This window comes from Sturnira hondurensis, unplaced genomic scaffold (genome assembly GCF_014824575.4).
Source record: "Sturnira hondurensis isolate 20B ecotype Veracruz unplaced genomic scaffold, ASM1482457v3 Scaffold0008196, whole genome shotgun sequence".
Lineage (NCBI taxonomy): Eukaryota > Metazoa > Chordata > Mammalia > Chiroptera > Phyllostomidae > Sturnira > Sturnira hondurensis.
This window is the reverse complement of record NW_028080827.1, coordinates 22208484-22230424: the sequence shown is the minus strand read 5'-3', so window position 1 is coordinate 22230424 and position 21941 is coordinate 22208484. Positions and strand designations below refer to the sequence as shown.

General features: G+C 42.5%; 1 protein-coding gene across 8 annotated transcripts in view; it reads left to right on the top strand.

The window, feature by feature from the left end:
* NIN (ninein) overlaps positions 1 to 21941 on the top strand; it is a 93334-nt gene that overhangs the window by 40955 nt on the left and 30438 nt on the right. For all 8 annotated transcript variants that reach the window (XM_037054280.1, XM_037054273.1, XM_037054272.1 and 5 more), the window contains 10 exons: positions 5641 to 5680; positions 6971 to 7161; positions 10976 to 11122; positions 11601 to 11768; positions 12286 to 12422; positions 12754 to 12894; positions 13137 to 13311; positions 16115 to 16225; positions 16614 to 16703; positions 18669 to 18807. In XM_037054280.1, coding sequence (XP_036910175.1) covers positions 5641 to 5680; positions 6971 to 7161; positions 10976 to 11122; positions 11601 to 11768; positions 12286 to 12422; positions 12754 to 12894; positions 13137 to 13311; positions 16115 to 16225; positions 16614 to 16703; positions 18669 to 18807 — 1339 coding nt within the window. The remainder of the gene's footprint in view (positions 1 to 5640; positions 5681 to 6970; positions 7162 to 10975; positions 11123 to 11600; positions 11769 to 12285; positions 12423 to 12753; positions 12895 to 13136; positions 13312 to 16114; positions 16226 to 16613; positions 16704 to 18668; positions 18808 to 21941) is intronic.

Here is a 21941-nt window from a genome sequence, read left to right as displayed (position 1 = left end):
AGTTGACTGTTTCATGCCCTGATCAGGTGGGTTAGCTGGTAAGAGTATCATCCCGTCCCGTACACCAAAGGGTTGTGGGTTCAGTTGAATTCCTGGTCAGGGTGCATACCTAGATTTCAGCCTTGATCCCCAGGCAGGCAGGGTACTGGGGTGCGTGGCGGAGCAACTGACCGATGTTTCTGTCACATCGATGTTTCTCTCTCTCTCTTTCTCTCCCCCCAACCCCACCCCTAGCCAATAAACATGTCCTCAGGTGAGGATTTCAAAGGAAAAGTTGATTGCTTCATCACAACTTCATGCTCAAAGCTGTTATTCCTACAAGTCTCTTCTGGGTTTGTTCTTGAAGCTGACACTGGTTTGTCTGCTGCTTCTTTCCTCTGCCTTTGGCCTGGTTTTGAACACCTGGGTAGTAGGCACAGTCACTGTAATATTTATTCACTTAACAGATACTCAGTTTGTAGCAGGCACCATTTTAGGTGCTTTCCGAATATTAGTACTCCCTCCTAGGTGGGCGTTGATCTTGACTTACCCATGAGGAAACCGAGGCCCAGTGGGAATTAAGAAACTTGCCCAAGGCTGCACAGCCAGTAAGTGGCGGAGTTGAACTGAAATTGGACTCCGGGAGTCTGGCTCGGGAGACCAGACCCTTAACCACACTATTGTTCTGGATGAAATAATAACAAGAGCTAGTATTTCCCGAGTGCCAGGCACATTCTTTCCTGTGCTGTGTGTCCCCACTTTGCAGGTGGAGTAAGTACGAGGGGTCGCAGGAAATGGCAGGGCCAGATGCAGCCCCAGGCCCCTGCCAGGCCCCTGCCAGGCCTCTGCGCTCGCGCGTGTGCCCCCGTTTGCCTCCAGGGTCGGGGGCAGCTGAAGTCCCACAGAGTGGTATTTTTAAATTTTATTGATACCTATCCTTTCTCCAGTGAGAGGCTACACAAGATTTCAAGGGCAGAAATTCAAACTCCTCTTTTGTGAATTGGAGTTGGGAACGCATCCCAGCAATTGCCCCTCCCTTCCTCCCCATTTTCCCAGAGATTTTTGTGATTATCCCCCTTCCAGTGTGGCTGGCAGTGCGAGTCTAGAGGCCACCTGCTAGGCTCTCACTTTGCTGGGTAAACCACCAGCAGTTAAATGACCTTGTTCCGGGACGATGCCCGCTTTTACTGGTGGTGTTCCAGTAGCCTGGTGATCTAATCCCCTAGCCTTTTAACCTGCCTTCCCCTCCCTCTCCTCCTGCTTTTTAATTGGGGAATGAAAATAAATGCGCTGTGACTGAACTGAATCCCCCCACCCCGCACCCCACCAGTTCCCCAACTGCAGTGTAATAGCAAACGTTCCTCAGCGGTGTGCTTAACATCCCTCTTTATTGGGATGGCAAACGCCCTCTCCAATTGAGGTGGCCTTGGAATTAAAATGTAGCCATTAGCATGGCCTGGTCCTAGCTGGCTCTGCGTTTCTTACACAGGGCCATGGGAGAAATACTTGGAAAATTGTCACCCCTGGGGATTTTAAAACAAGTTATCCCTTACCCCACCACCCCTTGCCCTCAGAGTCAATGCAAAAAAGCATGTAAGCTGCTGGTGCTGCCCAGGGTTTAGGAAGTTGTGCTGTATCTGATGCCATTGGGTTAGGCTGTCTGAAGGACGCCTCCTTGGGATGGGCGTAGTCGCAGTCCCTGGTGTAGGTCTCAGGTGGGTGTCCCTGATCTTTCCACACCCTACTAAGCATAGAGGACATTGGTGTCAGCAGTGTTCACCCTCCAGAGCAGCACCTGGGCTTACCCCCGAGGCTTCTCTCTGCACTCGGGCCACGTGGCTGGAGGACCCTGCAGAGAGCACTTCGCTGTTTTCCACACCCCCAGGTCCCAGGGGTTCATTTAGTGAGAATGTGAGGGCAGGTGGGCAAAAGAAACAGGGGAGTTGCGCCCATGTATATTACATAGACGACGTTTATAACAGTAAAGGAAATTCAATTGTTCTCCATATGCCCTCAGCCAAATGCATCTACTTTATTATCTGTTTCCTTCCAGTCTTTGTCTAATTGTATAAATATTTTGCCAGCAGTAATCGTGGTGTAGGTGGCATTTTTGTTATGGTCTTTCACTCAACATTTCGTAAGATGTTTTCCTATGCTCCTACATGGCTTTATAATTATACTTTTAGTGATTACATTCTAATGTATCATTATATTGTTGAATATTTAAATTGTTTTCAATACTCTACTCTTATAAAAAATGCTAAATGTATGTATTTATTCTTCCTTTGACTTTATTGCCATAATAAATCAGATGAAACTATTGGGTCAAAGAGTGTGAATGTTTTTATGGCTTTTGTTACATTAAATCCTTTTCTTTACTCAAAGTGTGATAGCCGTTTACACTGCTACCAGTAAGATATAAAAAGGCCTATTTAAACGATGAGCCTGATGGTAATAACAGTCATATCTTACTTTTCTAATTTAATGACAAAAGAGTGATTCTTTGGTTTTCATTTATACTTCTTGATTGCTGTGGAAACGAAACTTTCCCCACATCTGTTTGTGTTGCCTCTTATGTAAATTGTCTGTATTCTATGGGTATTTGCTGGAGACTTGGCATTTTTCTTACAAATTGATATGAGTAATTAATACCTCCCCAGGGCGACCCAAATTAATGCTTTAAGCTTAAACGTAATAAAAAAATCTTCAAACATAAATTTAATATGTACTACATAAATGCCTGTCCAATAAAAATATGCCATTATGTAGTGCTTATATCTGCCAGGCACAATTCTAAGCATTTTACCCAGCTCTGTGAAATATGTACTACTTTATTCCCATTTTATAGATGGAGAAACTGAGGCAAGAGATGTTAAGAAACTTGTCCAAACCAAACCTGGTAGGTAAGCCAGGATTCAGAGCCTGGCAGTCCGGCACTCACCTCTGTGCTATAATCCCTTGAACTTGGTCTCTTACTAGTTAGGGGTGAAAATCAGGAAAAGAGGGCAGCAGACAGTGCTGCCCTGGGGATTGGATCAGGTGCCTGCACCCAGTCCCATCGACTCAGGAGATGTTGGAGACAGTGTGTTGCAGCCTTTTGCTCCCCTGAACTAGTTGCTCGCTGTTTTAAAATGCATTGAGAAGTGAGCAAATGTGAGAAAGAAACTACTATGTAGCATGATACACACCTTGTTGCTTTAGGAATTATTACTAAGGTTTTTTGAAGGTGAGTTTGCATTTTTCCAACTGTATTCACCACTCATGTCCAGGGGTACTCGCTCTTCTGCCGTTTCTGCTGTCAGTTTGTGCTGTGAAAAATCACCCCCCGCTCGTGAATTGGTAGGTTTTATTTTGACCAAATGGTTCTTAGGCCATAGATGCCTACTTTATTTGTTTTAGGCAGCTTTAATGGAGTTTACTTTAGGGTGTGTCCCACATATTATATGCTAAGTGAGTTTTCACATTTGGGATGCTAAAGTTAAATGAGCATTTAAATCATTTGCTCTATTGGATAAGAAAATAAAAAGGGAGGGACAGATAGGCAGGGTGCTTTTATTAGTAGAGCTTTATTGATTTAAAACTTTTAATACAAAAAACAGTTGAATTCTGTCCTGGATGGTGTAGCTCAGTGGACTGAGCCCAGGCCTGTGAACCACACGATTGCGGTTCGATTCCCAGTCAGGGCACATGCCTGGGTTGCAGGCCAGTTCCCAGCAGGGGACGCACAAGAGGCAACCATACATTGATATTTCTGTCCTTCTGTCCTTCTCTTCCCCTCTAAAAATAAATAAATACAATCTTAAAAAAAAACACAGTTGAATTCTTCCCAGAAACAATAAAAAAAGAAAATCTGTGGACTATTTACTCCATTGCTCCCTCCCTACCCCCACCATGTTTAGCTGGCTTCCAGATCTGAGATACGTCTTTATGTGGAAATGTGGGCTAGTAAAATTGTAATCACAGACAAACAAGCAAAAATCACATTGTGCCCTAACTCATTTCCCACAGACACCGTGTGTACTAGTGACTTTCAGTTGGCATCTGAATGAGTTGTAGTGCATTTACATATTTGGAGTTACAGCCTTTGGTGTTGTTTTCTGTGTGGCGAGAATAATCCGTCTCAGCCCTGTGGGTTTGCGGTTTCAGTTTGGTGTGGCACAGTTTATCGAACTCTCTGAATCGGTGCCATCTTCAATATGTTTCTAAGGAAACTATGGAGCTGTGACACCCTGGTGGACACACTTGTCCTTCAGTTAAAAGGAGAGGACTAGGTGAGTGTGGAGAGGGGACAGAGTAGGTGTGCTTGGGCTGCCTGAAAGAAGCACTTCGGCTCGTCTCAACTTGAACGAGCTACTACTGAGAGGCAGTGTTTAAGGGTTGCAGGTGGCATACCGCCTGCCCTGAGGAATCCAAGCTCTGGAGACAGAAGGTAACTAGACTCATTTTCCTGTTGGGTTTATTTCAGGATTCTAAGAAATCAGTGCAGTACGTGCCGTTCGGCTATCAGAGTAGGCTGGTTATTGGTTGTCAGAGGAGCTTCATTCATAAAGTTGGCTCTTTGCAGAGACAGCAGCCAGAGGTTGAAAGGCAGGGGGTGGGGTACACCTTTTTTCAGTGGGTTTCCTGCACTGGTCATAGAACCTCCCAAAAGGAGTGATTAGGCAGCTTGCTGATGCTGATGAGGCCAAGGTCACTGTGGACCTTCTCACTGCCACTGGTTGGAGCAGACAGTGCCATGGTGGCCAGTGGAGCCAGGCATGGATTTGGGTTCTGACTCATGTCCTTGGCTGAGTGTTTTTGTCCACTAATGCAAACCACAGCTGTGTGCTGTGACTTGGAAAAGACTAGTAATAACATAGCATTATGAAAGGGGATAAAATGGCCCAGGTCAGATATATTTCACTTCTTTCAATGCAGTTTACTGGCAATGTGTATTTTATTTCACTGGACCGTTCCAGCCTAGCTTTCTTTGGGTTGTATCTCCACCTTTTACTGTGCCATGAGCACCCTAAGCTGTTCTTGCCTCCATGCGTCAGCAGATAGTAACTGCTCCTTATTTTCCACTTAGCCGTCTCCTGCTCATCCTTCAGGTCTCAGTTTAGACCTTGGTTCTTTCAGGAAGTCTACCCTGATCTCCCAAGTCTGAAGGATATCCATTTAGGTATATCCTTATAGCATCTTGAACTTTCCATTCTTAGCACTCAATACACTACAATATTGTACTTCCTGGTTGGTTCATTTGTTTGTTTTTTTGTTTTGTTTTATCTGCATGTCTTCATTAACACATAAATTACTCAAGCCATGAAATGTTCATGCCGTTCATGGTTGTATTCCAAAGATACAGCATAATGCCTGGCACCCAATAAACATCTACTGAAGAGCAAACTCATCAGTGCATAGGTACAAACCTTATTAGTTGCTAGAATCTGTATTTTTGCTCTGGCTTGATTATATTGGCTGTGATAGATTTTGCTGTTGAGTAAGTGTCCTCCAATTGTGAAAGGCAAATCCTTGGTGAGTTACTGCAGAGTTACCCTGTGTGAGGGTCGTGATTATGTGACTCACTCAGATGCTGATTTCAGAGCCAGGGAGCCAGCTGGTCTTGGGAAAACTGATTAAGTTCTAAAACACACTAAACACACCTTCTCTTGCCTTCTCTAGCACTGGAAGACACAGCGCAGTGAGGAGTACGAAGCGGAAGGTAAGAACTGAGTGTGTGTCAGGGGAGGAAGGGCTGCCCTCCACAGGCACTCTCCACACTCCCCTGTCTGCATCTCCTAGCTTTCTCCCTAGTGGCTCGCAAGCCAGTGGCCTAAGAAGCAACCTTAAGAACAACAGCAACAGTCCATTCCCAATTGGATAGCTTGTTTTAACATACTAACCTTTAACATCATGTAACATATGGAGACTGATATGCAGGATTTCACTCATGGGTTAATTACTCTCTTATATAGACTTTAAAATTCATTTGTGAACAGTCCTGAATTAAATAGTGACCTATCTCTTGACAAGTTGTAGATATATTTAAGAAACATCAAAACACATTATCTTCTGGCCAGCAGATGGCACTGTGGTTCAGCCGACAGAACCTGCCTACCCTGCAGGTTTACTGTGCAGAAGTGCAATTACAGTGTGTTCTCTAGGTCTCCAACCTCTAAAGATACAGCAGTAAGAGACTTGATCTCTTTGCTGAATAACACTATGCTCTGCTCAGCCCTCCAAGGTTCTTCCAGGCACACAAAATTTTGCCCGTAGGATCTCATGTTTAAGTAATGACTTTAAAGACTCTCTAGTAGGTAAGTTGAAAATTTAGCTAGAAGTGAGAACTTTAGAACACAAATTTTCATTTTTAAATAAGTAGGTTGACCCTTAGGTCTTCAAATAGAACTTATCCTTAACATATAGATAATCAGTAACTTGTGGGTCACAACCTTTTATCCATTCACGTTGGATTGTTTGCCAGTCAGAATATTCACGTGCGTAAAGATTTGGGAACAAGGTAATCTGGGGACTTTTGTTATTATTTTATGATACTTAGCACGAAATTTTCTTCTCAGCAAAAGCAGTCCTAGTGCTTAGACTAGAAAGAATACGGAGATAATAAAAACAGTCATGGTAGCTCTGGTTGAGGCAGGGTGCATACAGCGCTCTGGAATGCCTCTCAACAGCCTTCTCTGCCAGAGCCTAAGCCTGTGCCTGTTTCCTGTTGGAATAAAACAAGACTAGAGCTTTGGCACGACGGCACGGGACATAGTGCTTACACGGGTCTGACCGCCAGTGAACCCCAGACCGTGCCGATTTGCTCCCGCTGGAGCCTGAGACCTGATGGTCCCGTTTTATTTGAACTTCAGAAGCAACTCAAAATGGAATCAACATGCATAGTCTTTTTTAAAATAGTTTTTTTTTCTTTCAAAAAGCACATTTTCTTTGAAACTAAGTCTCTCTCTTTGCCATCCCGTTGGAGAGGACACAATGTATGCTTTTGTTTCAGGCCAGCTAAGATTTTGGAACCCAGATGATTTGACTGCCTCCCAAAGCGGGTCTTCCCCTCCCCAAGACTGGATAGAAGAGAAACTGCAGGAGATTTGTGAAGATTTGGGGATTACCCGTGATGGTCACCTGAACCGAAAGAAGCTGGTCTCCATCTGTGAGCAGTATGGTTTGCAGAATGTCAATGGAGAGGTAAGCCATGCATCCTGTTTTTATTCATGAAGAATAATCATGGTAAAAGGTCAGCTGGCCACAGGCTAGAAGCAGCCATGTTTGGGCTTCCTGCAGTGTGTTACAGAGACTCCTTTCTCTTTTTCCTGGGAAGTCAGCCACCGAGATTCTGTCTTTGAGGAACTCTTGAATTAAACTGTAGCCACCTGCAGGAAGTTGCATCTTTTGTGGTAGGGTTTTTAGAACCTTGGAAAAGAAGGAGTGTAGCCCAGGCTGGTGTGGCTCAGCTGGTTGGAACATCGTCCCATAAATAGAAAGGTTGCAAGTTCAATTTCTGGTCAGGGCACATGCCTGCATTGCAGGTTCGGTCCCCAGTCACTGCATGTGCAAGAGGAAACCAATCGAAATTTCTCTCTCACATCAATGTTTCTCTCCCTCCCTCTCTCCTTCCCTTCCCCCTCCCTAAAATCAATAAGCATGTCCTTGGGTGAGGATGAAAAAAAAAAGAAGTAGCATATTTAGTTATTTTCTTCCGATCCCAGGTTGAGTAAAGATTGCTTATTGAATACAACTTTTACTTAGTGCTTTCCTCTTCTAAAAAATCATGAAATACTGTAGTATTTTGGGTCCTTTAAATTTATTTTTATTGTATATCTTCCATGACCACTTATCCTCCTTATACCTCCCTCCCCATCTCTCGTAATCACAGCAGTGTCGTCCATGTCCATGAGTCTTTTCTCCTTTTTGCTCAATCTCTCCACCCCCTAATTCCCCCTCCCTCCACCCCCAGAGCTGCCAGCCTGCTCTGGTAGTTTGTATTACTAGCTCTAGACCACAGAGGAGCTGGAAGTTCAAGATGATTTCATCAACATAGAATTTGGAATCCTAGAATTTTACAACTGGAAGCAATTTTAGATTTAGTCACCCCTCATTTCGTAGACGGAGACAGAGAGATCGCTGCTGCTTGTTGCGTTACCACAAGGGACAACTAGAGTCCTGGCTTACGTCTGTGACTAGTGCCCTGCTTTTCAGAAGCAAGGACATCTGCAGGGCAGGGACGGCCCACTGTCGCTCTAGATGCCAAATATGGCCCAATGGCTGTTTTATCTGGCCTGCTCAATGTTTAAAAATTGAACTGTTTTGCCGCACTTTTAAAAAACATATTTTATTTTATTTATTTTTAGAGAGGGGAAGAGAGGGAGAAAGAGAGGGAGAGAAACATTGATGTCAGAGAGAAACATCAATAGGTTGCCCCTTGCACATGCCCCAACCTGGGACCAAACCCATGACTTAGGGTGAATAGGGAGGGTGGGGCATGGGGGTTGTGCTGGTTTTTGTCAAAAATTGCTGACTACTTAGCATGATGTGGGCACGTGCGCTCATAAATCATGAAATGGACAAACATGTTGACAGTGTCTTAAAAAAATTTCACTGAGGTTGAATGCAGCCTCTCACAACAACGCCAGGTGGTACACTGGCACAGATGGGTTCCTAGAACACTCACCTAGTGGAGGAAGCCTGTCCGACAAGGGGCCCACCCTCCAGAAGATAACTTTGGGGTTTTTTTAGGTACCCCCCTTATATGTGCCCTGACCGGAAATCTAACCAGCAACCTTTTGCTTTGCAGGATGACACCCAACCAACTGAGCTACACCGGTCGGTCAGAGCCACAGTTTTAAAAATCGGGAAATTTTTCTAAAAGTTGGGTTTGGCTTCATTTTACTGGCAGTGAGAGGTGCCTAGTTCCTTTGGCCAGGGCCTGCCCTTATGTGTTTAGTTCATTGCTTTAAATAGCAGTGCTTTCTCCTGTGTCCAGATTGTCCTGTCCTATCATTTATTTATTTTCCTCCCCAGCCTCTCTGGGTATTTGGGTTCATGGTCCCTATTCGAGTGCATTATTTTGCAACTTACACATCGGGACATCAACCGTCCAAAGACCTGGCTGGCGTGTCATGGGGAATAAGAATGTCCTCAGGGTTCCAGATCTGGCTCCTGCACAGGCTGCAGGGGGTGCCCCACTTGCCCAGTTGACTTGAACTCTTTTCAGGCCAACCCTGCTTATCCACCCTCTTCTGAGTCCACATCCTTTTTATTCGCCGTTTGTCCTCTCCCCCATGTACAATAGCGGGCAGGACTCATTCTGAGTGGGTCAGGTGATGGATGTTTGGGCAATCTGGAAGCCATGCATTGATTTGGCCGGGGTCACAAGCTCAAACAGTGTGGACTAAGGTTGGAGCCAAAATACGCTGTTAACTGCAGTCAGCACAGCTGGGTTTTACTGTGACTCCTGGTTTAATGGCCCTGAAAGCTTTGTCCACTAAGAAAGTATTCTTCTGGTTGATAAGAATGAGATGGAGAAGCCAAAGGATCTTGGCAACTTCAGAGCCTTGACCCAAATACCTTTCCGTTGTTTTCACCACACAATTCTCTGTGAGGAACCATTGCTTCTGCCAAAGATTTCCACTCTTCAGAATGGTTTTCTTGTTTTAGAATCCTCTGCAGAGGAAGTGGTGTATAAATAGGAATAGAAACAGATGTTTCCTATTGGATATGAATTGGAAAAAAGCATTTGAGATTAAAGAAATGCCTCAAGCAATTACATGAAGAATAAAATCAACAATTCTGAGATGGCAGGAATTCTAGTTACAGTCCAGACTTATGAAATGAATATTAAAAATTGAGGATGTATTACAAAGAGCCCTTTGTTAGAATGGACCCAATTAACTGTAGGCTCTAATGCAAAAAGAATAAATTTGTTGTTTATTCTGTTTATTACTTAGCAACAAGGGCATCACCTGAGAACTTGTTAGAAATCCAGACTCTCAGGCCCCACCCCCAGATTTAACTATATCAGAGTCTACATTTTAACAAGATCCTCGGGTAATTTCTGTTTCACTGGAGGCATGTTCCTATAGAAAAAATTTAGCCCCCACTTCCTGCTCCCCAAATACAGGAGAATCCAACTTCCAGGAGGAGAAAGAGGCCTTTTCCTTCCCTCCCTGGTTTGCGTTTCAGTGACCCATCTGCTTTATTCCCCTCTCCATTCCTCCGTGGAGCCAGGGAACAGACCATCTCTGAGGCAAGCCCATTGCCTCTGCAGGGACCGGAGTCCAGTGTCCTCTTTCCCAGTCACATGACAAAGGCTCCTGATCACTGTTGGAGGTTGCAACATAGCCGGGCAAAATTCCCTTCTCGTCACAGTCTCTGGGACCCCTTCCATGGCACACACACAAAACCCTCCTTACCCAGTCTTCATGTCCCCTGTGCTAAAGCACGGAAACAAATGAAAAACCCGCAACACACAGCATTGTTCCAAACAACATTCTAAATCCCAAGGCAGGGGTTTCAGACCCAAGTGAAGATCGTTCCAATCTGTCCCGGGCCAAATTCGCTGTGCTGTCATGCCAACTTCAAAAGTTCAGTATAAGTACAGTATTATGTAAGTCCCCACAGTATAGTGGCCCAATGTCCGCCTAACTGTTACTGGTACAACACTAGGTGTCTATATATTTATATTTTTAAGTAATTTTTAAATTTTTTTGTGTAGTAACATTAATCACCTGTTCTAAAAGTGTGAATAAAAAAGGAAATAGTTCGTTGTTATTTGTGTAAAGATTGTGAAGGTGTTGAAATGGACTTTCGTTTGGTCCGTGTGAAGTGTGAGGACATGTCTCCAGGAAGGAAGTGAATTCAGTGACGTTACGGTAAAGGGACGCGTTCCGTCTCCAGAGTCCCAGGACCCACTGTGGTGCCAGTTTCTTTCAGCCAGAAGTACACGCTGGGCCTTGTGTTGTTTTGAGTGAAATATTTAAAATACGTGGTCATCCTTCTATAGATGCTTGAGGAGGTCTTCCATAACCTTGAACCTGATGGTACAATGAGCGTAGAAGATTTTTTCTACGGCTTGTTCAAAAATGGGAAGTCCCTGACACCGTCGGCGTCTACTCCATACAGACAGCTGAAAAGGCATCTTTCCATGCAGGTAAGAAAGCAGTGGGACGTGGCTTCTTTATAAGTGGAAGAAAAATCCACCTGAATAACTTTTAATGACTTCACTGGTCGAGGACAATGCTAGGGAGGAAGAAGCAGAAGAAGAATGAGACGAAGACTAAACTGTTGGGAAGGAAAAGTTGGGTTTAGGACATGACTGTAAATTACGGAGGGGGAAGACCCCTAATTATGCCCCTTCATGTTAGCGGAGGAAGAAACCTGGGGTTAAGTAGAGACCCATTTCGTCTACACCAAGGAACTCTCCGCCAGAGCAGTTGTTGCTGATAAGCTCTGCATTCTTGGCGCACTCGGGGGAAGGAGAGCAAAGGGGCTGCACACGACTTTCCTTCTAGTGGCGTAAATCAGAGAAACGTGCCTTCTGCTCCCTGTGGCTGGGACTGACCAGTTCTGGTCTTCATCAACGTCGTGTTGGGATGCCTGGGCTTCCTGAAGTCTCTTTCTTCTTCCAGTCTTTTGATGAGAGTGGACGACGTACTACAACCCCATCGGCGATGACGAGTAGCATTGGCTTCCGGGTCTTCTCCTGCCTGGATGATGGAATGGGCTACGCACCGGTGGAGAGAATACTGGACACCTGGCAGGAAGAGGGCATCGAGAACAGCCAGGAAGTCCTGAAGGTGTGGCAGCAAAAAATGGGAGGAAAGCGACAAATCGGGAAAGGGTTGAAAAACTCCAGGCTTTTTTGAAACTGATTTGATTTGATTTCTCCTTAATGGTACTTCTTTTCTCAAAACCTCAGAGATAAGAGGTAGTTTTCCTACTTCCTTTAACCAGAAGTCTGTGGCTAACTGCTTTCCGGGATTTTAACCCCTAAATGATTGATAAGAGAAATGCTCTTAACTGATCTCTAGTTGATAAAGATTAGAATTATTCCATTGTGTTTATTTAAAGTGCCAGATAGCATTTTCTTTAAACACCTGAATAACCAGGTTTCTTTAAATAACCATGCTATAGTTTCCTTAAAAAGAACTTAATCATGTTCTGGACTGAAGATTGTTCATTACAATCACTAAAGAACTATAATCATCCATCTTCTAGACTGTAAATTTAGCTCCCTGGGTTTGTTAACCTTCACATTCTCTGCTTTCAGGGGATAGAACTTGTGATTGTCCTGAACCTTGTTCTGATTTCTAGGCCTTGGATTTCAGCCTCGATGGAAACGTCAACCTGACAGAATTAACGCTGGCTCTTGAAAATGAACTTCTGGTCACCAAGAATGGCATTCACCAGGCGGCTCTGGCCAGCTTTAAAGCAGAAATCCGGCATTTACTGTGAGTTGGGTGGAAGTTGGGTGAAATCAATCACCTGCTTGGATTGATTTCCTTTTATACCTACTCAGGAGGTCATCTCTTTGCCTGTGACTTGCATTCTTTTATTCGATATGCAAATATGGCGAAACTCCTATCATCTCTCTACAGTGAAAATAAGATAGAGCTTAGATGTGCACAGAAGTTTTTGAAGGGAGCTGTGAACTATCTTTGTTTTGGGAGGATTTTAGTTGGGTTTTGTGTTTGTATTGAAGCAAGCCAGATGAGAGCTCTTTCGGGTCTACTTGTGGCTTAGAAACAGTTTCCCTTCAACTCAGTTTATTTCTGATTCTAGAGAGCGTGTTGACCAAATGGTCAGAGAAAAGGAAAAGCTGCGGTCAGATCTGGACAAAGCCGAGAAGCTCAAGTCTCTGATGGCCTCGGAGGTGGACGATCACCATGCGGCCATAGAGCGGCGGAATGAGTACAACCTCAGGTACGACTGGTGGGGCCAGGTCCCTCCTTCCCCAGCCCCCTGGCCCAGGGTACTGGGGCTCGGCCTGCCTGCCTGCTTGGCTACACCTGGCTGGGGTGACTTAAGTGTGGCTAAGCCTGAGGGAAAGCAGGATGTTTCTCAAGTTGCTTCCCATCTCTGTGACTCTGGTTCCATTTTTGATGGATCCTCATGGGGATCTCTGAGGGATTTGATGACAGCTTATCAGTCTTGCCTTCTCACAGGAAACTGGATGAAGAGTACAAGGAGCGCATAGCAGCCTTAAAGAATGAACTCCGAAAGGAGCGAGAGCAGATCATGCAACAGGTGGGCAAGCAGCGTTTGGAGCTTGAGCAGGAAATTGAGAAGGCAAAAACAGAGGAGAACTACATCCGAGACCGCCTTGCCCTCTCTTTAAAGGTAATCACCCTATTAGTTTTGTGGTCTGTGTCCTGCTGGGGACACTGCAGCTCTGTAAGAGGGCAGGTCTGCACAGGGCTCAGCCCAGGGGTGACCGTAGGTTCATCCTGCAGCGCCATGACCCAGACGTAGCAGAGCCCCCCTGGGGTCTAGATTTCTGGAGTATCCAGGCTTCTGACGTGCTGACAGTGTCGATTAGTGTATCTTGTTCCTCTTTCCTGCTGAAACCGCACTGGGTCCTCAGGGCTGTTTGGCCGGTTGATGCCCTCCCCCTTCCCTGCCCTCCCCTCAACCCCTACTCTTAGCGAATGGTTCTGGTCCCCTGCCGCACAGAGCCTATCAGCTTTGCTTCTGCGCTTTCAAACGTGCCTGTTCCCTTATGCATCTTCCTCTCCTTCCCTGTGCCTCGGGAGAGGAAGTGATCCTTCTCTTTAATAGACTCCGACACCAGATACTATGGTACAGTGTAGTCTAAAGATAAGCGGAAAGATGGGGTTCTAGACTCAGACTGCCCGGTTCGAATCCTGATACCACTCCTTACTGGAAAACCTTGATCAAGTTACCCAAACCCATTTCCTAATATGCAAAATGGGCTCCATCATTATACCTACCCTGTAGCATTGATATGGGGATTAAATGAGATGCTACTCATACATTGTCTGGGAGGTAATCAGTACAGATGGAATATTCACTACTTGAGGTTGAGGTTATGAGATTTTCCTGAACTCCACACATTAAAAACTGAGCTAATTCTTGCTCCTTACCATAAAACTATTTCCTGTCCTCATTTTCCCCCCTAATCTACATTATCACCGTGTGCTGTAAGTCACAGAAAGTAATAGCCTCAACCATCCTCACTCATCAGTCTCTAAGTCTTATTGATGCTCTGAAATGCTTCTCAGATGCATCCACTTCCTCTCACCTCCACAGGCTCTGAATAAGTTCGGAATTCATCACGATCTCTCAGTGGACCTCATGCGCAGGCTTTCTTCCACCTGCCTGACTCCATGTGGCCACCAGAGCTGCCTTACTGAAGGACACACTGGTACCCTTCGTAAGGCTGCAGTGTGGTAGAACTGAAGGCCCCTAAAATGGGGCTTGTCGCACCCTTCTAACCTTAGGAACCCCACGCCCACCCCCTGGGGTCACGCCCCCAACCCCACTGCACCAACCATCAGTCCCCTCAGTTCCTTACTAGGCTTTTACGTTCCTTCACTGCTTTTGCTGATACTGCAGGCTGGGTCACTTTATTTCCATTTCGCTTATTTGTTCTTGCTGGAGATAGCATGCTTTTCTGTTGCATCGTACACAGCTAACCACACTCACCTCTGACTCCTTCCGCATGGTCGGGACTCTGCCTCCCTGATGTCAGCATCTCTCAGTTTGAACTACACAGAATCGGATTCCGCAGTCTCCAGAGCACCGGCACAGTCCTGATGCTCCGAGATTACTCCTCATTGTTTGACGTCTAAACTCAGACATGTTTTGAAAGGTTAGAGTTGTAGAATTGGCATTTTAGGGGAAGGTAGTATTTTTCCTCAGTTTTTAAAAACAATTTTTATTGTTGTTCAATTATAGTTGTCCCCATTTTTCCCCCTTTACTCTGCCCTACCCAATCCCCACCTTCCATAGTCAATTCTTGCCTCCCACCCCAGTTGTCATTGTCTGTGGGTGCTTTATACATGTTCCTTGACTTGACCCTTTTCTGTCTTTCCCCGTTATCCCCCCTCCAGTCTCCATTCTGGTCACTGTTTGTTCTTTATTTCCATGTTTCTGGTTCTGTTTTGCTCACTTGTTTGTTTTGTTGATTAGGTTCCACCTATAGGTGAGATCATAGAAGGTAGTATTTTTTTAACTGCTTCAAGCACATTCGTTTTTACTCCATATTGCTGTGAGAAGGTGTGAACTAGAATGTATTAAAGTATATTGGCTCTATATTCTTTTGGCAAAATGTACTTTGAAAATACTGTTCTTCTAATCAGCCTTTTACATTGGCATAGAAAATAGGTCAATGGCACGTCTGTGTGATACAGTTTTGTTTTTTTGACAAATATGGGTGGAAATCCTTCTAGCAAGTATCATATAGAGAGAGGAAAAAAACCATCCTTTGTGGACTTCAACTCTGAATCCAAATAAAATTGTAAATTAAATATAAACCAAACTATAAATCACTAAATAAAAATTGATTTCAGAGTTATTCTTTTTATAGTCTTGCTGACTTCTCCTTTGCTGTTAGCTGAACCAGTTTTCTTTCTGTGATAGTGTATCCAGAATGTTTTTTGTGTCATTGAACTTTCGACTGCAGTGCTATAACCTAAACCATACCTGTTGTTTCAGATTTTCAGATAGCTGCATTAAAAGGTAAAAAGAAACAGGTGAAATCCATTTTAAGTCATTCTATTCAATCTAGTGTTTCCAAAGATTATCGTTTAGATTTAATCAATGTAAAAAAATTATTATTAAGCTGTTTTATATTTTGTGTTAAGTCTTAGAAATCTGGTGAGTATTTCACATGTACAGCATATCTCAGCTTGAACTACACACATGTCAAGTGCTCAGTGTCCACAGGCGACTGCTAGCGACTGGATAATGGACAGCACAATTCTATAAGATCAAAAAAAAGGGGGGGGGACAGACTTCTGGATTGTAAGATAAATAACCATTTTTTAATATTTTTGTCTAATCTGAAACTTTCAAAATACACAGACTTTTAATCTAGAGCATTGATTAATGCCTCATATAAAAATGGTACAACAGTTTGCTTCTTTTTTAAATCTGTGCCTATTTCATTTCCCCAAACCAGGAAAACAGTCGTCTAGAAAATGAGCTTCTGGAAAATGCAGAGAAGTTGGCAGAATATGAGAATCTGACAAAAAAACTTCAACGAAATTTGGAAAATGTGTTAGCAGAAAAGGTAAATCTGTTTAAATTTAATTTCCTGACATGCAGCCCAAAGTGTAGTTTACTGAAAAGAGCAGAAGCAATTCCACCAGGAAGTTTTATGGCAGGGGTTTACGTAGGTGGTTTCCGAAAGGAAGCAGACATTTTTGCAGAGATTTTATGTAAAGCGTTGCATGTGAGGAAAACATTGTAAGGCCCTGAAAAGTGATCCCCGTGTTAGTTGCGCATGCCTCTGTAGTATGTTCTTCCCATCATCCCGCTGGTGGTGTTTCTGGTTCAATGTCACGTTCCTTTCCTACCCAAGAGACTGTGTGAACACCAGAAACTGGGACTTCTGGTATGTACCAGGTCAGAGAAGGGCACTTGGGAAAAATGACAGCTTTCTCCTTTTCCTTTTCTAGTTTGGTGACCTCGATCCCAGCAGTGCTGAATTCTTTCTGCAGGAAGAGAGGTTGACCCAGATGAGAAATGAGTATGAGCAGCAGTGCAGGGTGAGTGACGGAAGAGAACTCAGTTCGTGAAGGAATGCCTGGGTTCAAATCCTGCTTTACCATTGACTAGCTATGTGTGACTATTAGCAAGTCACTTAATCTGTGGGTGCCTCAATTCCTAAGCACGATAAAATGGTAAAAAAAATACTAGGGTGTTCTGAAGAGTCCATGAGTGACTGAATGTAACGTGCTTAGAACAGAGCCTGGAACCTAGTAAGCACTTTGCCCAAATGTTAGCTATTAATATTATTACTTAGTATCTTGAACCATTAGGGAATCATGAACACTGCGTTTAAGTCTGCTTTATCTAAGGCAGAAATTGTTAGTGCTTAGAGGAAAATACAGTTTTCTTTCAAGGGAAGGAATATGTGGTCATGTTGATTGTGCTTTTTCCAGATTAGCCTTTCCTGGTTGGTTATTAGGGAGCTAATCTGATGTAATTTGCTTTTGTCCTGTGGGGTTTTTTTCCTGATTACATTCCTTACTTTATTTACAAATGCAAATGAAGCAGAAACCACTCAAATCTTTAACTAGTAAATCATTACAAATTCCTACCAGAAGAGACAAAAAATCCTTTTATAATTAATAGAAATCTTGGATTTTTTAAAAAAGTAGCACTCTCAGGTTAGGTGTTTGAATTTTTTTTCTTAAGCCACAAACCCTTGTTTATTCTAACAAGGTAAGGATAACTGAGTTCTGACTGCTTTAGATGAACATTGGACTTGTGCAGAAATGAGGAAAACGTCACCTCCTTTTGAGGTGGTTCAGAGGCTGCCTTCTCAGGAAACACATAGGCACATCTGGAGGAAAGCAATGAAACATTTATGCTACTTTGACTATTAAGTTTTTGCTCTAGGCTCTAATCAAGTAGAGTTATTTTCTTTGTATGTCTTTAATTCTGTCCTCAGGAAAAATCTGTCAGCTCTGCCTCCAAAAATTTCCCACATCCATCCACTTCTTTTTTTAACACTTCATAACTATACAGTTCACCAACTTGAGGAATATAATTCACTGTTTCTCAGTATATTCACAGAATTGTGTAGCCACTCCCATAATCAATTGTAGAACATTTCATCGTCCAAAACGAAACGCCCCCTCCACTTTGCCCTGGACAATTAATTATCTGCTTTCTGTCTTTGTGGATTGGCCTCTCGTTTACACCATATGAATGGAATCATACAATATGTGGTCCTTGATATCTGGCTTGGTTCATTGAGCACAAAGTCGTCAAGGTCCATCCGTGTCGTAGACATGATATATGCACATATATCAGTGCCTTTCTATCCGTTGCTAATAATATAGTGCTCTGTAATATGTCTGTATCACATTTTATTGGTTGATAGATATTTGGGCTGTTTTAAGCTTATGAATAATGCTGCTGTGAATATTTGCGTGCAAGTTTTTGTGTGGATATACACTTTCATTTCTCTTGGATATATTCCTTGACCAAGGAATGGAATTGCTGGGTCATATGGTCACTGTATATTTAACTTTTTTAGGGACTGCAAAGTTTCTCCAATGGTTTTGCACCATTTTATGTTTCCCCCAGTATAATAGTTCATTTCTCTGTGTCTTTGTCAGTAGTTGTTATTGTATGTCTTTATTCTAGCCATCCCAGTGGGTATAAGGTGGTATCTCATTGTGGCTTTAATTTGCATTTCCCTGTGGCTAATGATGTTGAGTATCTTTTTATTTGCTTCTCAGTATATCTTCTTTGAAGAAATATCTACTTCAATCCTTTGCCTAATATTTAAATGGATTATTTATCTTTTTTATTATTGAGCTTTAATAGATCTTTATATAGTCCAGCAAAAAAACTTTTCTCCCATTCTGTAGGTTATTTACTTTCTTCATGGTATCCTTTGAAGCACAAAAGTTTTTAATTTTGATGATGTTCTATTTATCTGTTCTTCGTTTTGTTGCCTGGTGTCACATCTAAGACTCACATTGGTTTTTAAACTCCAGGAATTACAAGACCAGGTGGATGAACTCCAGTCTGAGCTGGAAGAGTATCGTACACAAGGCAAAGTCTTCAGGCTTCCCTTGAAGAACCCGCTGTCAGAAGAACTTGATGTTAACAGTGGTTGCCTTGAGCCTGACCAGGGTAAGCCATTCAGGCACCAGGTCTTCAGAGTGTCTGCCTTTACCTTTCTTTTTAGAACCGGGATTGAATGTAAAATTGACAAACTTTATTTCTACTTCCAAGTAGTACTGCACTGTGTCAATGTACGCAGCTTCTTGATCCACTCATCCACTGACGGGCATTTCCACAGCTTCCAAATTGTGGCCACTGTAAATAATGCTGCAATGAACAGAGGGGAGCATATATTCTTTTGAATTCATATTTCAGTATTCTTTGGTTATATTCTTGGAAGTGCAGTCACTGGATCAGAATGCAGTTCCATTACTAGTTTTTTGAGGAAACTCTACACTGTTTTCCACAGTAGCTGTGCCAATTCTCATTCCAATATTGCACAGGGGATAGTTTTTCTCCACACCATTGCCAACACTTGTTGTTTGTTGATTTTTTACATTTTGTTTTCTATTGTTGACACTATTACAGATATCCCCCATTTATCCCCTTTTCTACCCACCTTTACTACATTGTTGTCTGTGTCAGTGTCTGTGTGTACTCCCTCTATATGCATTTTGCTGATAGTTTTATTATCAATTGGATTTTATCAAATGCTTTTGCTGCATCTGTTGATATGATCATGTGATTTTTATCATTCATAAAACAAAGCAAACCAAGAGGACAGCTAGATCAGGAGCAGAACCATAGAAATGAAGAACACATGGAGGGTTAGCAACAGGGGAGTGGGAGGAAGAGAAGGGGGGAGAAGGTACAGAAAATAAGTAGCATAGATGGTAGATAAAAAATAGATAGTGGGGAGGGCAAGAATAGTAGGGGAAATATAGAATCTAAAGAACTTGAGACACGTGGTCATAAACTAAAGGGGGGAAGGGTGGGAGAGGGGGTGTGCAGAGTAGAGGGGAATGAAGGGGGGAAATAGAACAACTGTAATGGTATAATCAATAAAATATATTTAAAAAAATAAAAAAATATTTGTGGATATTGTATCAACCTCACATTCCCAGAATAAACCCTACTTGATATGACTTTTTAAATGTATTGCTGGATCTGGTTTGCTTATATTTTTTGAGGGGTTTAGCATCTATATTCATCAGGGAAATTGGCTTATAATTTTCTTTCTTTGTAGTGTCTTTATCTGGTTTTGGAATTAGAATAATGCTGGCCTCATAAAATGAGGCCCTCTCCTTGAATTTTTAAAAAATAGTTTGAGAAGGACAGGTGTTAGGTCTTCTGTGACTGGTAGAACTCACCTGTGAAGCCGTCCCATCTAGGTCTTTTATTTGATTTCCGTTTTAATTTCACTAGTTTCAACCTGTCTATTCAGACTTTCCAACTCTTTCTGATTCCGTTTTTGGAAAATTGTTTGTTCTAGGACTTTCTCCATTTCATTCCGATTGTCCAGTTTGTAGGCATATAATTGTTTGTAACATTTTCTTACAGTCCTTTGTGTTTCTGTGGCGTCAGTTACTACTTCCGCTCCTTAATTTCTGACTTTATTTATTTGAGTCCTTTCTTTTTTGTTCTTGATAGATCTGATTAAAGGTTTGTTAATTTTTTTATTTTTTCAAAGAACCAGCTCTAGGTTTCATTGATCTTATGGATTGTCTTTTATACTCTGTTTCAGGTATTTCTGCTCTAATCTGTATTAGTTCCTTTCGTCTGCTCACTTTGGACTTTGTTTGTTGTTCTTTTTCTAGTACCTGTAAGTGTAAAGTGAGATGGCTTATTTGAGATTTTTCTTTTTCTTGAGGTAGGCCTGTAATTATGAATTTCCTTTTTGGGACTGTTTTCACTGTGTCCCATAGATTTTGGGTTGTTGTGTTCTCATTTTCATTTGTTCAAGGTATCTTTTCATTTCTTCCTTGATCTTGTTCATTGTTTAGCAACATGTTATTTAGCCTCCATGTCTTTGTGTGTGTTTCAGTTTTTCCTTGTGATTGATTTCTAGTTTCAGACCATTATGGTTGGAGAAGATGGTTGGAAGGATTTCAATCCTAAATTTAAAAGACGATGGTTGGAAGGATTTTAATCCTAAATTTATTGAGATTTATTTTGTGTCTTAACATATGGTCTGTTGTAGAAAGTGTTCCATGGGCACTTGAAAAGAATGTATATTCTGCTTTGGAGTGAAATGCTTTGAAGATATGAATTAAATCCATCTGATATAGTGTGTCATTTCAGGCCGCTGTCTCCTTATTGTTTTTCTGTCTGGAAGATCTATCCATTAATGTAAACGGGGTATTAAAATCCCCTACTATGATTGTATTACTGTCCATCTCTCCCTTTATGTCTGTCAAGGTTCATTTTATATATTTAAGTACTCCTGTATTGGGTGAGTAGATGTATAAAAGGGTTATAACTTCTTGTCAGATTGCTCCCTTTATCATTATATAGTGTCTTTCTTTGTCTCTTACAATTGCCTTTGTTTTAAAGTCTGTGTTTCTACCCCAGCATTTTTTGCATTTCCATTTTCATGAAATATCTTTTGCATCCCTTTACTTTTAGTCTGTGTTCATCTTTTGTTCTGAGGCTTGTCTCTTGTGGACAGCATATATGGGTTTTCTTATCCATTCAGCTACCCTATATCTTTTGATTAGAGCATTTAAACCATTTACATTTAAGGTGATTATTAATAGGTACATATTTATTGCCATTTTATTTTTTTATAACTATGTTCCTCTCTCCTCCTCCTCCTCCTCCTCCTCTTCCTTCTCTTTCTCCTCCTCCCTTAAACATTTCTTGTAATACTGGTTTGGTGGTAATGAACTCCTTTAACTTTTTCTTCTCTAGGAAGCACTTTATTTCTTCTTCTATTTTCAGTTATAGCCGTGGTGGGTAAAGAAGTCTGTGTTATAGGTCCTGGCTTTATATTCATCACTTCGAATATTTCATGCCAGTCCCTTCTGGCCTGAAATGTTTCTGCTGAGATACCAGCTGACAGTCTTATGTGAGCTCCCTTGTAGGTAGCTGTTTTTCTCTTGCTGCTTTTAAGATTTCTTCTTCGTATGGAGGGACGTGTTCCATCCAGGAAAGATGGTGTCTGCAGTGTGGGAGAAAGACTCAGTACAGGGATCCCGGCAGCTGTCCCAGCAGCTCTCCCATCAGCTGTTCTTCCCAAAGCCACAAATCCCAGTCTCTTCTCA